This window comes from Emys orbicularis, chromosome 1 (genome assembly GCF_028017835.1).
Source record: "Emys orbicularis isolate rEmyOrb1 chromosome 1, rEmyOrb1.hap1, whole genome shotgun sequence".
NCBI classification, from domain to species: Eukaryota; Metazoa; Chordata; order Testudines; family Emydidae; genus Emys; species Emys orbicularis.
In genome coordinates, this window is record NC_088683.1 from 232,825,751 (window position 1) to 232,841,340 (window position 15,590).

The 15,590-nt window shown below is 45.4% G+C and overlaps 1 protein-coding gene across 1 annotated transcript in view; it reads right to left on the reverse strand.

Moving 5' to 3' along the window:
- Positions 1–11,428, reverse strand: part of PRPS2 (phosphoribosyl pyrophosphate synthetase 2) — a 37,419-nt gene extending 25,991 nt beyond the window's left edge. The window contains exon 1 of the mRNA XM_065398828.1: positions 11,203–11,428. Within this exon, the coding sequence (XP_065254900.1) occupies positions 11,203–11,324 (122 nt within the window). The 5' untranslated portion in view covers positions 11,325–11,428. The remainder of the gene's footprint in view (positions 1–11,202) is intronic.
- Positions 11,429–15,590: the final 4,162 nt, after the last annotated feature.

Here is a 15,590-nt window from a genome sequence, read left to right on the forward strand (position 1 = left end):
ATGATCTCTTGTAACTTTAGTGGGTATCCGTCGCAAGCTTTTATATCTGCGGAGCGCGTCTCTCCTGAAATTGCAACTTGCCGAATGCCATGACGTTTTTTAAAACTATTAAGCCATCCACTGCTAGCTTTAAATTTGTTACCTTGATGTGCAGAAGCGTCCTTGCACAAGCGTCTAAAATTGAGATCCTTCTTCAATTTCTCCGCTTGTTTCCTTATAACGTCACCGGAAATTGGCGTGCCTTCGGAGCGTTCTTGGGTAAACCACATAAATACTGCTCTATCTAGTTGGTTATCCAGGGCAATTCTTAGGCGCTTCCTTTCCAGGCCTTCACTTTCATCCAGTTCAACTACCCCACTGACCGTAATTTTTCCACAGCTTTGATCCACCCTCTTAATGTTGATTCCCCCACTCCTAGTTCTTTTGAGACCTTCGCTTGACTCATTCCTGATTTCAGTCTGTCCAAAGCTTCCAGTTTTTCTTTGACTGTCCATGCCTTTCGTTTCCATGGCTGTGAACTGCTTGCCATCACGTCAATGGTATTTTAATACTGTATTAATGCAAACAATTTTTTAAAATTGTTTAGAAAATGTCAGCGCAGAGTTACAATGTTTCCAAAATACAACCAGTGAGACAACTTAAGCTTAGTCTATACTGCACACAATTTAGAAATGAGATTAAAATAGGCGGGAGAGATGAGAACACCTAATGCAGGAGTGGGCAAATTTTTTGGCCCGAGGGCCACATTGGGGTTCAAAATTGTATGGAGAGCTAGGTAGGATCCCCAGGATCCATTGACTTTCAAGAAAAAAAGATTGAGAAGCAGAGATATGTACAATAATACTTCCTCTGATTTCCATCAAGAGCAATTGAAATGTCTCAGGGGAGCACTGACTGTGACACTGAAAATAAAACCGATCAGCTTTGTGGGAGAGACTTGAGATCAGCACTGGCCAGGGCCGCCCTCCTCTCTGCTAAGGGTAGCCAGAAATGCTGTCTCCTGGGTCTCATCCTATCAGCTGGGTGGGAACTATTTACCTACATGAAGTGCTTTGACTGCCCAGGGGCTGCTAGCACTGCTGCTGGCTGCAGGGGAGGAGGGGGGGATTTCTAACTCACACAGGCTCCCAGCTGCTCAGCCTGAAGGGGCATTTGAGAACCTCATTTAAAGACTCCCTCTGTGTACGAAGGGGAGGGCGGACAGAGCAATCCAGACAGCTCTCCTGCTCCCAGCCTCGGAGCAGCAGCAGCCCACACAATGGGGAATTTACATTTCTCACAGCCCAGAGCAGAGGGGGAGAGAGGAGCCGCTGAGCCAGCTCCTCAGGGACAGCCATATCAACTTCTTGCTCAGGAAGGAGTAAAAGCCTGCTCTGCCCTGGAAACGGACCATTTTTACCTGCTGTGGGAGGCGGCTTAGAAACTGTAGCCACACGCTGCTCATCTGTTGGCTCCCTGCCAAAACAGCTGATAGGCAGCTGCACACCACAGTTGATTGCTTAGAAATTATCCCAGTGGGTGCCAGACACACTGACGCGCTGATCCGCTGGAGCACACAGCCTTGCTCCCCAGAGCGCTGCTTTACCGCACTCTATGCAAACCCGTGTTATATCGGGTCGCTTTATATCAGGGTAGAGGTGTATCACTGAAAAATTGCTTACTTTATCATAAGAAATCAATTGGAATATAAATATTGCACTTGCATTTCAGTGTATAGTATATAGAGCACTATAAACAAGTAACTGTATGAAATTTTAGTTTGTACTGACTTCGCTAGTGCTTTTTATGTAGCCTGTTGTAAAACTAGGCAAATATCCAGATGAGTTGATGTTCCTCTGGAAGACCTGCGTACCCCCAGGGGTACGCGTACCCCTGGTTGAGAACCACTGGAGTAGAGGATCCAGAAGCTGTAGTGAATGGCTTCATGTAGATAAGTGTGCAGTGATCACCATGCTGACAGATGAAGACAAATTTGCGAAGTGTTGAGGATGTCAAATGCCCAGGAAAATGAAATTAAGGAGGCAGAAAATCAAACCCAGAGGGCTTCAGCCCTAGGCAGTGGGGCTCAGATTACAGGCCCTCTGCCTGAGGCTGAAGCTCTTGGGCTTTGGCCCAGCGTGCGGGCGGGCTCAGGCTTCAGTCCCCCCTGCTGGGGTCATGTAGTAATTTTGTCAGAATGGGGTCACAATGCAATGACGTTTGAGAACCCCTGGATTAGAGCATAGCACTGGGAGCCACTTTGCCTGCGTTCTCTTTCTCAATATACCAATGACTGTTGCTTACCAATGTCCTTGAGCTAGCCACAACCTTTAAGCCTACTGACCCACTTGGAAAATGAGAATAATGTTCCCTTCACTCACAGCGTGTAGAGATTTGAGGCCATGTTTTTCACCTCAGAAATACACAACTATTTTGTAGGCACAAGTGTGAGCTGTTAGGTCATGTGTTTGCAAATCTCTGCAGCAATGTGCACACAAAGATTTTAGGCTGAAATCAGGCTGAAATTAATGTTTTCATAGCATGTAGTGATCATCTAATTCAGGGGTGGCCAAACTGTGGCTCAGGAGCCACATGCGGCTCTTTTACCATTAAAGTGCAGCTCGTGGAGCTCCCCCCTCCCCCCCAACTAACCCCCATTCTCCACCTACCAGGCTGGGTGGAAGGGGAGCTCGGGACCTCCGCCTTGCAGCAGAGTGGTGTAAGAGGGGCTTCTGCCCAGTGGGGAGGGAAGGGTCTTGGAGATTCTGCCCTGTGGGGCACACGTGACAGGGCTCAGGGCTTCAGCAAGAGTGGAGCTCAAGCCACAAACCCCGGCAGGTGTGCCCCAGCTCTCGAACTTCTGTAGATTGCCATATGTGGCTCGGAGGGCCAGTAAGTTTGGCCACCCCTGCTCTAATTAGAGGTACCACAGAAGTGGTAAAGTATGTTTGCCTACAAGAAGGTTTTCTCACAACTAGCTGAAGATAGTCATGCAACATGTTAGTACCCTCAATGTTTACCTTCTCAAAGTTCAGTATAGAAGAAGTGAGGCAGCAAAAACTAATCAGATTGGATATGCAGCTCATTCCTTAGCCACTATTCAGCAATTTAATAAAGGATAAATTAGTCAGAATTTTCCTTGAGACGTATGATCTTCTGTCAGTTGTTTGTCTAATCCTCAGTCTTCAGTTTACACCCAAGTGCATACAAAGTTTCTAGAAAGATTCAATAAACCCATCTATTGTGAAGACAAATGAGAAGTACAACAGCACAGAAATAGGAGAGCAAGAATGAAATCAGTAGCCACTTTTCTTCTTAAAATACTAAGTTAACACAAGTCAGAATTTGTAACGGATACCCTAGATATACTTGGGTTTGAAAGTATTAGATGTTTAGTTGTTAAAACATCAGCAAATGTCTACTTCACTGTACACACACAAGCCAACAAAAACATATTTCCATCAATAATCACAATTTATAGACAAGGAAAGAAAAATGCTGCTTGAAAACAAGAGTTTAGGGATTTCACCTTGTGTATTTTGACATGTGATGCTGACAGTTTGTTTTAACAGTTATAAAGCTTTAACTTTTTGAATCAATGTTCGACATTAAATTGTGTGATCCCCTCCCCATAACATCCCACAACTGTTAAAATAAAAATAGAAAAAAATTCTTAAAAATAGATATCCAATCAAAATGATAAAAATAATAGTTGAATTCTGAAAAGCCTAGATATATTATTGGAATAAAGTGACTTTAGTAGATGTATCGGGACCTAATTACTAATTAATCCATTTTGGATTGTTTATGTTTACACAATGTAATTTAGTGAGGATGTAGAGAAGGGGCAAGATCCATGCCTTTGCACTAACATTACAACTATGTTTGTTTTGCGTAGTTTAATCAAATTCAACTATTTGGTAACACTCGGTTTACCTCAACTTCTTACATAGAGATTCTGTTGACTCTCACTGAGTAATTTTACCTTCGTGATATCTTTCATGGTAGGTTTTTTTTAACCACACTAACCCACCAAAGTGCTAGATGCAGCTTTTTGCTTCACCTATTTGCTTACAATTTGTAGCACTTGTGGCACTTTAGATTATTACTCCTGGTCAAATTCTGCACCAAAAAATTAAAAATTCTGCTTACTTTGTCGAAATAATGCAATATAATCACACCAGATTCAATTATTTTGGTAATTTATTTAATCTACAATACAGAAAAAAGTCACAGTAACTATTCAGCATTTCCTAAACACATGAAAGTTAAGTTACAAGTACTTGGTAATCAATAGCCTGCATCCCAGTGATAATCCTGTGTTTTCATTTAAATTATAGTACAGAAAACTAAGCTTTCAAGTTTTTCTCACTTAGTAATTTCCTTCTGGCAGAAAGGTTCAGGTTGTACAGTGAAAAACTTCTCTCTGCATCTACAAAGTTTGAGACAGCATTTACATAATTCAAGGCCAGTTTGGCAATATTTAGAATTCTCTCTTTCACTGAAAGCCAAAACACTTGGAGGTCTACAAAAATAGGTTGACTTTGAATAGCTTCGGGCACAATCTTTCTTTCTGTAGTTTTAGCTCTTATTCAGGTACCTCAGGAAAAAGAAAAGCCAACCAGGTATTGCTTGAAAATACTCAGCGTTCTGGAAGGATATAAACATGATGAGGATCAAATAACTTACAAGCTTTCAGAAAATTCAGACCCGGTTGTCCAAATGACCAATATTTGTCAAGCTTTTCAGAAGCTTCATGGAATGCCTCTAAAAAGAGATCTAGACAGGCAAGTCTTTCAACAGGAGATAAGTTTTCAGCCTTCTTAAATTTGAAGAACTTGGAGGTGCTTTCTGAAAGAAGCTCTAGATAAGAACTAAAAATATATCTGCAATTCTTCCTGAAGGTCAAATGCTTTAATAGTGCAAGGCTTCCTGCTCTCAAATGCCAGATCCAAGCTGAGAACAACATTGCAAGATGTGCAAAATAATTTGTCCCCATCCGCATGCAGTTTTGTAGGGAATTCTCGAGCACGAGAAGCTAATATAGCCGTTTTTGATGCACGATGTGAACAGCTGTTCACATTGTGCAAAAGACCAAATATCCCTTTTTGTAACTTCATCCGGACCTGGCTGGCTACTTTGAGAAGTGCTTGGTTCGGTCTGTCCTGACATTTTATTGACTACTTGACAAATATTTTATTTGCCCCCAAAAAGTTTTTTTTAAATGGGTAAGTAAAATAGATCCTGAGCTGTAATCTAACGCCATTGTCCCACTGAGGTACAGGACAAAAGCGAGAAAGCACAGAGATCTTACTAGCTGAGGACTCTCTTACTGTCATTTACAATAAGGCTCCTTTAAAGGAGCCTTAACATTTTTACATGTGTTTTATGCTCCTGGAGAAACTGACTAAGAATGGGAATTCACTAATAATAGAAACATTAACAACTATGCAGGCAGGCTGCTACATTTTCTGCTATGAGGGGACAAAGCCTGCATCACGCTTACCTCCAAACAACGTGAAGCCCTATCCCTTCACACCCAGCACGCCACAATAGCCAGCAAGAGGGACGTCTGACGTCTCCCCCGCGCTGATTTACATCTCCGCCAGTTGCTCCAAGTGCTCGAATAGATGCACCCGGGCTGCTGGGGAAGATGTATGTGTGCCCCACAGATTCCTTTGCTTCCCCATTTTTCTGTGGGGAAGCAAAGAAATTGTGGGGGACATGAATTCTGTGTGCATGCATGGCACAGAATTCCCCCAGGACTAGAGTATGCAGTTTTCTACAACTAGGGTACGTCTATACTTACCTCCGGGTTCGGCGGTAAGCAATCGATCTTCTGGGATCGATTTATCGCGTCTTGTCTAGACACGATAAATCGATCCCAGAAGTGCTCGCCGTCGACACCGGTACTCCTGCTCCGCGAGAGGAGTACGCGGAGTCGACGGGGGAGCCTGCCTGCCGCGTGTGGACCCGCGGTAAGTACCTTGTAGTTCGAACTAAGATATTTCGACTTCAGCTACGTTATTCACGTAGCTGAAGTTGCGTATCTTAGATCGAACTGGGGGGTTAGTGTGGACCAGCCCCTACTTGTAACAAGTAGGCACAAAAACAAATTTTCAGTGTTGTCCTAGACCACAATACTGCAAAGACTTGTGCCATGTTTAACTTTACTCACAGCAAACTTCACCATAACGTCAATGGGACTACAAGTTAAGGCTCATGGACCATCCTTACACACATCTCTTGTATTAGTTGAAGGGCTCAAGCATGCAATTATTACTCAAGGAAACTCAAAATCAGGGAGATATCTGAAATACTCTGATACATTGTATGTTCCAAGCAGCATTAGCATTGATGGGGAAGTTTAATCAAAATGTTAAAACGTAGAAGAAGCCTGTGGTGGAACAGGAAAAAAAAAAGGGAGAGATGCAAATATTTGAAGACAGATTAAAGTACAGGCCTTATAGGTCTAATCATAGGATCCACCTTAAGTCACATAATTAAAAAGGTTTTTAATTAAAAACAAAACTAAGGTAACATTTTCAGAAGTGTTTAGGTTCTATTTCAAGAGTGACTTAGGCAATTTGGAGTCTAAATCCCCAATGAGACTAGGCTTAAGTGCCTAGTTCACTTTTGAAAATAGCACAGAGTCCAAAGTCATTTAAGGAAACTAGGTGCCTTATTCCCATTTAAATTAATGGGAGCTGGACACCATAGGTGCTTTTGAGGGGGGGGGGGAAATCTCACAAGGCACCTAATACCTTTAAAATCTTGCCTTTTGTACCCTTCTGAGAATCTTATTCATTTTACAAATGATAATATTTTGATATACCCATGAGAAGCACAATAGATTATTTTAGTTCAAGTTTACAGATGAGTAATTTCTGGCACAAATGTTCAGACATTTGGTGCAGATGCAGAAATAGAACCTTTTGACTTGTGCTCCAATCCAGTGTTTCCCAAAGTATGGGGCATGCCTTCATGGGAAATTAGTTGGCTTGGGGGAGGGGAAAGCAGAGAGATCTCTCATCTGTTCTTCACTTTTGTTTTTAAATAAAGTCGCTACCCATTAAGACTGCAAAGAAAGCCTTCAAAAATGGGGTGCTCATATTTCACTACACACTTCTTTTCCATATGCAAGGCTTCTGTTCCATCACCACTCCAAGTATTCTTACTTATTTACAGGCCCAAATTAAGGCAATCCAGGATTTTAGGCACATTTTGACACAGGACCTTCCTGTGGCCTAGCCCCACACTTAGTGGCAGGTATCGGGGGTAGCCGTGTTAGTCTGTATCTACAAAAACAACAAGGAGTCTGGTGGCACCTTAAAGACTAACAGATTTATTTGGGCATATGCTTTCGTGGGTAAAAACCCCACTTCTTCAGATGCAACCGAAGAAGTGAAGTTTTTACCCACGAAAGCATATGCCCAAATAAATCTGTTAGTCTTTAAGGTGCCACCAGACTTAGTGGCAGGGTTGGCCTCCTCCAGCTTTCATGATTGTACATGGTTCCAAATGAGCTGTGTGGTTGACCAGTCCCCAGTTCGTGGTTCTACTGTACTATAAAGTGGGTGCACAACTGGTTGAAAGACCATACTCAAAGAGTAGTTATCAATGGTCCACTGTCAAACAGGGAGGATGTATCAAGTGGGGTCCCACAGGGGTCAGCCCTGAATCCAGTACTATTCAATATTTTCATTACTGACTTGGATACTGGAGTGGAGAATATATTTATAAAATCTGTGAATGACACTAAAATAGGTGGGGTTGCAAGCACTTCCAAGGATGGGTTTAGAATTCAAAGTGACCTTCACAAATTGGAGAATTAGTCTGAAATCAACAAAATAAAAAATTCAAAAGAGACAAGTGTCAAGTACTACACTTAAGGAGGGGGAAAAAAATCAAATGCACAAATATAAATTGGGGAATAACTGGCTAGGCCAATGATCCCCAAACTTTTTTGTCCACCTCCCTCCCCCTTTCCTGGTCCAGGAGCAGGGGCCACAAAGTGGGAGCGGGGACAGAGCTGGGAGCTGTGTCCAAGAGCAGAGCCACCGCTAGGGTCAGGGCACAGTGGCTGAGACTGGGGCCAGACCTGCGGCTGGGGCTAGGGCTGGAGAGGAGCTGGGGGCAGAGCAGGTCTCAGTAGCGGTTCCTCCTTGCCCCCCATGGAGGCTGGCCCAGGCCTCGCCACACCACCAAACATTCCTCCATGCTCCCCCCAGGACAGCATGCCCCACAGTTTGGGGACCACTGGGCTAGGCAGATGTACTGCTGAAAAGGGATCGAAGTAAATACAAGTCAACAATGTGATGCAACTGGAAAAAAAAAAAGACAGCTATTCTGGGGTGTATTAACAGAAGTGATCTATGTAAAAGGTGAGAGATAACTGTTCCACTCTAGTTGGCACTGGTGAGGCCACAGCTGGAGTACTATGTCTAATTGCAGGCACCACACTTTAGGAAAGATGTATACAAATTGGAGAGCAACAAGATGTATACAAAAGGAGAGCAACAAAAATGATTAAAGGCTTAGAAAACCCGATCCATGACAAAAGGTTAAAAACCTGGCCTTTTTTAGTCTTGAGAAAAGACGACTGAGGGGGAACCTGATCACAGTCTTCAAATACATTAAGGGCTGTTGTACAAAGGACGCTTATCAATTGTTCTCCGTGCCCACTGAAGGTAGGACAAAAAGCAACATGCTTAATCTACCGCAAGGAAGATTTATGTTAGGTATATAAGGGAAAAAATAAATAAAAATAAACCCACTTAATGATATATGTAGTTAAGCTCTGGCATAGGCTTCCATGGGAGGTTGTGGAATCCCCATCATTGAAGGTTTTAAGACTCGATTGGACAAGTATCTGTCGGGGATTCTCTAGGTTTACTTGGTCCTGCCTCAGAGAAAGGGGCTGGACTAGATGACCTTTCGAGGTCCCTTCAGGCTCTACCTCACAGAATTCTATACTATGCAAACTCATAGCTATTTAGTCACAAAATCCACTATAACAGACACAATCAATCAACAGGACTTTACAGCGTGAGTCTAAGGGCATGGCTACACTTGCAGACGTAGAGCGCTGGGAGTTAAACCAGCCTTCGGAGAATGCAGCAGGGAAAACGCTGCCATGTGTTTACACGCTCAGCTGCAAATGCACTGGTGTGGCCACATGAGAATCTCCTGCAACGCCACAAAGAGCAGTGCATTGTGGTAGCTATCCCAGAGCGCAAGTGGCTGCACCATTCTTTTCAAATGGGGGGGGGGGAGGAAAGAGTGGAGGGTGACAGGGAGTGTGTTTTGTGTATGTGGGGGGAGAGAGAGGGGTTTTTTTGAGGAACTGAGCGTGTGTCAGCATGCTATCTTGTAAGTTAAGACAGCAGCAGACCCCCCCCCCCTCCCCTCTTTTACACACACTCACAGCAAGCAACATTCCACACTAATGGCTTGCTTTGTCCCAAGGTAGATAAGCATGCCGGCTGTCAAAAACGGAGCTTTGAAAGGGCATATCTGCATTCCTACAGCCAATTCCAAAACAATGACAAGAGTGGCCACTTGACTTAAGGGGATTATGGGACGTTTCTGGAGGCCGATCATTGCGCAGTAATACAACACTTTATTCACACTGACACTGGGGCGTTTCAGCCGAGGCGCAGCAAGCATTATGCTTCTTGTGGAGGTAGATTACCAGGAGCACTCCAGCTGCAGAGCCCAGGCGCTCGAAGTGCCTTGCCAGTGTGGACGGGTCATGAGTTAGGGCACCTGGGACTGCTTTAATGCGCTCTAACTTTCAAGTGTAGCCAAGCCCTTAGCCTTAGCCAAGCCAGCGCTTTAACGTGGCTGTGTAGTTGCAGCACCAGCTGAGATCTGGTACAATTTCTTCTCCTCCCTGGCTCCCCTCCCCCAAATATCAAGATGCTGTAACAGATCTAAGCAACGGTGTGATTTTAGTCACCTCATCACAGAATATCAGGGTTGGAAGCAGGGCCGGCTTTAGCAAGAGCGGGGACCGATTCCTGGGGGCAGGGCTTACCAGCAAGCCCCGCCCCCCGGAATCAGGCTGCGCGGAGCCGCTGGGGCCGGCGCGCTCGGCCGGAACCGGGGCCAGCGCCCGAGCTGGGCCGGAGCTGCCGGGGGTGCTCGGCTGGCGCTGCTCGGCCGGGGCCCGAGCCGGGCCGGAACGCTTGGCCAGAACCGCGGCCGGCGCCCCGGGGCCTGATCCGGCGCGCTCGGCCAGAGCCGCTTGGCCGGGCTGGGGCCGGAGGGAGCCACTCGGCCAGGGCCGGCTGGACTGCGCCACGCCTCCCCGGAGCCCTCCTCCTCGCGTTCCCCTCCGCCCCAGCTTACCTGCTGCTGCCCCCCTGCCCCTGCTTGTTTTCAGACTTCCCGCGAACATCTGATTCGCGGGAAGCAGGGGAGGAGCAGGGGGGTGGAGCATTCAGGGGAGGGGAGAAGGGGGAAGTGAGCTGGGGGAGGGGTGGACAGCTGCGGGGCCCTTTTAGGCACGGGGCCCGATTCAGCCGAATCGGCTGAATTGGCCTAAAGCTGGCCCTGGTTGGAAGGGGCCTCAGGAGATCATCTACTCCAACCCCCTGCTCAAAGCAGGGCCCATCCCCAGACAGATTTTGACCCCATCCATAAATGGCCCCCTCAAGGATGGCGCTCACAACCCTGGGTTTAGCAGGCCAATGCTCAAACCATCCGTGCCCTTCCGGCTAGAAGGCTTTTTTGTTCATCCTTCTTGGCGATAATTTTTAAGTGCCCCAGCTCAGGGGGTGCCGGCTGGATAACGCGGTTCCCACCGCGGAGGGAGCGTGGCGACTCGGTACATAAACACAAGGCGGCTCAACGCAAGAGCTGGTGCCCGCGCTGGGTGGGGGAGGGGCAGCCCGGCAAAGGCGGAGAGGCAGCGAACTGTCACCGCTCAGGTGGCGGCGCCAAGGCAGGGGTCAGGCTCAGCGGGGCGGGGGACGCCGGGGGTCAGTGTGCCCGGGCCGCCCGCACGGGGGAGCGGCGTGACCGGGTCCCCTGCGGCCCCACGCCGGGGTGGGGATGGGGGCCGGACACCGCTCTGGGGAGCTGGCCTGGAACCCGAACGCGGGGGCGGGGCCAGGGCCAGTGACGCAGCGGAGAGCAGGTGACGGAGGCCCTGCCCCCACCCCAAGAGCGGCCCCGTTTCATTAACATCCCTCCCCCCCAGATGCCCGCCCGCGTCACCTGGTTTCCTGGTTGCTGAATTTCTTGGTCACCACCTTGCCCAGCTCCAGGCCCAGCCGCTCGGCCACGCGCTGGGACAGGTCCTGGTGCGAGCTGCCGCTGAAGAGCACGATGTTGGGCATGGCCGCGCCGGAGGGAAGGAGGAGGCGGCGGCGGCAGAGCTTGAGCTGAGGCTCCGCAGCGGAGGCGGAAAGAGAGAGAGCGCAGGAGCGCGTGCGGGCTCCGGGTCAAATAACAGGCGGTCCCGGGACCGCCCCCTGCCTGCGCGCCGGGAGAAGGAGGGGGCGGGGCGGGAGAAGCGAGCGGGACAGCGGCCCAGCCAATGGTCAGGTGGGGCACGTGACGGGGAGCCTGGGCATGGTGACAGTTGGAATGAGAGTGACGGTTGGGGGAGGCTGTTGGGGGTGGCCAGGTTGGCTGACAGTCAGGGGGGCTTGGGGCCCAGGAGAGCCCCCTGGGGGCAGCAGAGGGGAGCTGGGAGGATGCGAACCCAAGATCTCAGCGTCAGCCGGGGTCATCTCAGCACATGGCCCAGCCTTTGCCCTGGCACGGAAGTGCACCAATATCCCATGCAAAGGTTGGGCATGAGTTGAGGAGCGCTAGGGAGCAGCAGCCTAATGCCAGCAATGTACAGGCCTGGCAGGGGACATTATAATCACTGGGGCCTAACCCTTCCCCTTTCACTGTATTTACACAGACAGTTTGGGGTCCATGGTACAATCGTTCCCCTTCTCGCCATCCCTGAACGTAGGAGCTGTTATTTATCTGCATTGGTGACGCAAGGGGACAGGTCCATCATTCCCTCACCGGCATGCATCTCTTTCACGCTCAGATGAGAGGGATCCACTTGTGCGATGACATCTCCCGCACTTGTAGCTTTGTGTTTTGAGTGATGCCATCAACTCGAAAGCTAGTCATTAAAAATAATAAAAGTTTGAAGTAGTCTGAGGTGCTGCACCTGCCCTGACAGTTTTTCTATGTTTATAATCAGATTTTCTGTTTTTTTTAAAGTATTTCTCTCTCCCCTTCTGCTGTGTGAAATGGCCACGCTGCCAGAGGGATTATACACACAAAATGCAGAAAGTAAAGAAGAGAAAAAAGTATGTTTGCTTATCTTTCAGTTACAGTATTACTTGTAACAACAATATGTAAAAAAAAAATCCAGATATAGTAGTGAAAACATTATCTGTCTGTTCTTATTAATTTAATCTGGTCGTGTCAGGTTCCTGGGAGTTTGAATGACCTACAATTTTATTTAATTATAAATCTATTTTGGTAGTTTTAAAAACATATTAGTCTTTGTTATCTAATGCATCTTTGCTTCCCTTTCACTCAGCACTTTCTACTGTCTTGCCCCCTACATTTACTACTTTCAGTTCCACACAGCCAAAAGCCTTTGGAATAAGGTCCCAGGAACACCTCAGTTTCCTCCAATGTAATCTGTGAAAATTGAGGCTCCAGTGCTGCAAACACTTGTATAAGCTTAACTTCACTATCCATGATTTCAATGGATAGTAATGTTAAGCTCCTGTAAAAGTGCTTGCAGGAGCAGGATAAACTGTAATATTCCATATTTATGAAGTCTCAATATTAGGGCTGGTCAAAAATTTTCCATCATAATTGTTTCTGAGCAGAAAATTGGATTTTTTGACAGCAGGGCTTATAGCTGTCATCCCCCCTCGTCCCCACGCTGACAGCCCAAGGTGTGAGCTGAGTGCTGGGCTAACAGCTCAGGCTGTTGGCACTGGAGCAGATAGAGGGCCAGCTGTGAGCACCAGGGCTGTGGGACTCCAGCTATCAGTACCCCATATGCTCCACTTCAGTCCATGGGAGCACTCCTGGTGAGGACACACACTATTAACAGGAGGAGCATAGTGTGAACGTGAACCACTGCTTTAATTACTGTGATGGCTTTATGTCAATTTAAGTTGACTTAATTTTGTAGTGTAGAGAAGCCCTCAGATGGATATAGGAAAAGAAACTGTCTTTCAATGAAAAAAGTTTTATTTTAGCTAGTTCCTCCTTTCTCCCAACCCCTGAAAGCAGAGAGATTCTTACCTGATGTGGGACATAAGAATTTTTCTCTTTCCTTGATCAAGAGAGATTCCTATTTCCTGATAATTAGCCCGGTAGTAGACCCCAGTCAGTTCAGCTGTGGCTAATTTAAGGAACCACAGTTATAGCAATTACCAACTAGCAGAACTGGGGCAATATAGGTAATTCTGCTGTGGAAAAGTATTGCTGTAGAAACCTGTTGCTGTCTTCAAGACAGAGTTCTAGTAATGTAGGGTAGTGAAGATAAGTTTCTCCTAAGAATTCAGGAGCTGAAGTCAGAATCCTGATGTAATCTGATTTCTAGGAAACTGTAAACTATTTTTGTTTTTTTCCCCTTTCACCCATTTTACCTCCACTTGCTGTGAACCAACATTTTGCAAACCTTTCCTGGTAAGTCAGCAGTGACATTCCTCTTTCCAATTTCCTCAAAATAAAACTGTTATACTCTGAGAAATGACTTATCTCATAGAACTGGAAGGGACCCCAAAAGGTTATTGAGTCCAGCCCCCTGCCTTCTCTAGCAGGACCAAGTACTGATTTTGCCCCAGATCCCTAAGTGGCCCCCTCCAGGATTGAACTCACAATCCTGGGTTTAGCAGGCCAATGCTTAAACCACAAAATGTCCCTGTGGGTTTCCACATTTATTATCTCACAATGAATTCTGGTCAAAATTTGCTCTTATTGTAAATAACAATTTTTAATGTTTTTAAACTGTCAGCCTTTTCAGTGAGGCCTGGGAACTAAATGTCAAGTTGGTTCTTTCCTGCCTTTCACAGTTATCTCTTGTAAAAGATTCTGTGGGCCAAATTCTGCCCTCATTTGCAGAATTGCTAACCCCAAATGTTCATGAATCATGCAACAGATAGAGTTATGAAATTGATTTAAAATTTGTGAGATTTAAAATAAAAAATAATTAGGATCCTTTTTATTTGCATTGAGTTACCAGGGTACACTTGGGTCATATTTTCAATCTTTTCTCTCCAACCTTGAAGCTAGAACCTTCTTTTTTTTTAATGAAAGCAGAGATTTTCACCTAATCACTTTTCTCTTGAAACTGAAGCTTTTAAAGGTAAACATCAAATATTGTGAGATTTGTGGGGAAAAAATGCAAGAACTGGCAACACCACAATTATACCTGTGTAACCCTACTGTCTTCATATTCTGGCACTGCAATTTCATTGTTTTCAAACGATGATCCAATTCTTCCAGAGCTGTACTGGTTTTTAAGTACAAATTAAAAATAATAAATAATAAAAATAAAATTTTAAAAGGAATAAGAGCTTCAGGGAGGTTTCACCAAATTCTCAGTACCTTGTTCTCAATTTCTTGCCTTAATGGCTTAACGATGTTGTCTTGTGAGTTATTTTAGCAATATTTCCAACTGCAAATGTTCAAAAACATGTCAGCCCCCCCCCAGGCTCATGACACAAAAATAATACATTTTAGGTTCTTTTTATTTGCCTTCAGCTTTCTGAGCCTTTAGGGTACACTCACTTCATGTTTTCAAAACTTTCTCTGTAATTAGGAGGGCTAGAAACATAATTTCTTTTCTTTTTTCATGGAAGGTAATATTCTCACACAATCTCTTGATTCTAGGAGTTGGGCTTTAAGAAACACACCAGTTATCACCAGACTCGCAATAAAATCTTCAGAGCTGGCAACAAGATGACTTTTGATTTTTTTATTTTGTAAACTGCTGCATCCATTTTGCTTTATAAGTGATTAGTAATTTAAAGGAAAACTGTCAGGTTAAAAGTTATATTTAAAACATTAAAAACATTATTTCTGCAAATATCATTAAAACTGAAAAAAAAATCTAATTTACTTTTCACCATTTGTGATATTGCTTAGTTCTTTTGGTTTGGAAAATGAAAATAAACTAACCTGTTTCACTTGTTTTTAGAGAGAAAAGGTGGGCGAGGTAATATACAGTATTTTATTGCACCATCTTCTGTTTTTAGTCAGTTTCTAGTCCATTTCAGTTTGCCACATGCTGGCACAATCCTGCATTGTTTGGGTTGCAAATACCAACAGAAGAAAATTGAAAACATTAAAACAAAACCTTCCCTTTTCCATTGGATCAGAGGACAACAAGGCCCAGCAGCACTGCTTCTTCCCCACCACACAGATATATAGTAAGGACTTGACTACATTGGGAATTAGCCCCAATTTTGGTCTTTGGTATAGCTGCAGGTTGCAAATCCTTAGTGTAGACAAGGAGAGCAGGGGTTTACACAGGTGGAGTTTACCCCTGCTTGAGCTGGATGTAGGGTTAATTGGAACAAAAACATTATGAAAAATTCCATTTCAAGAGAACCAAAATGGAGTTTTTC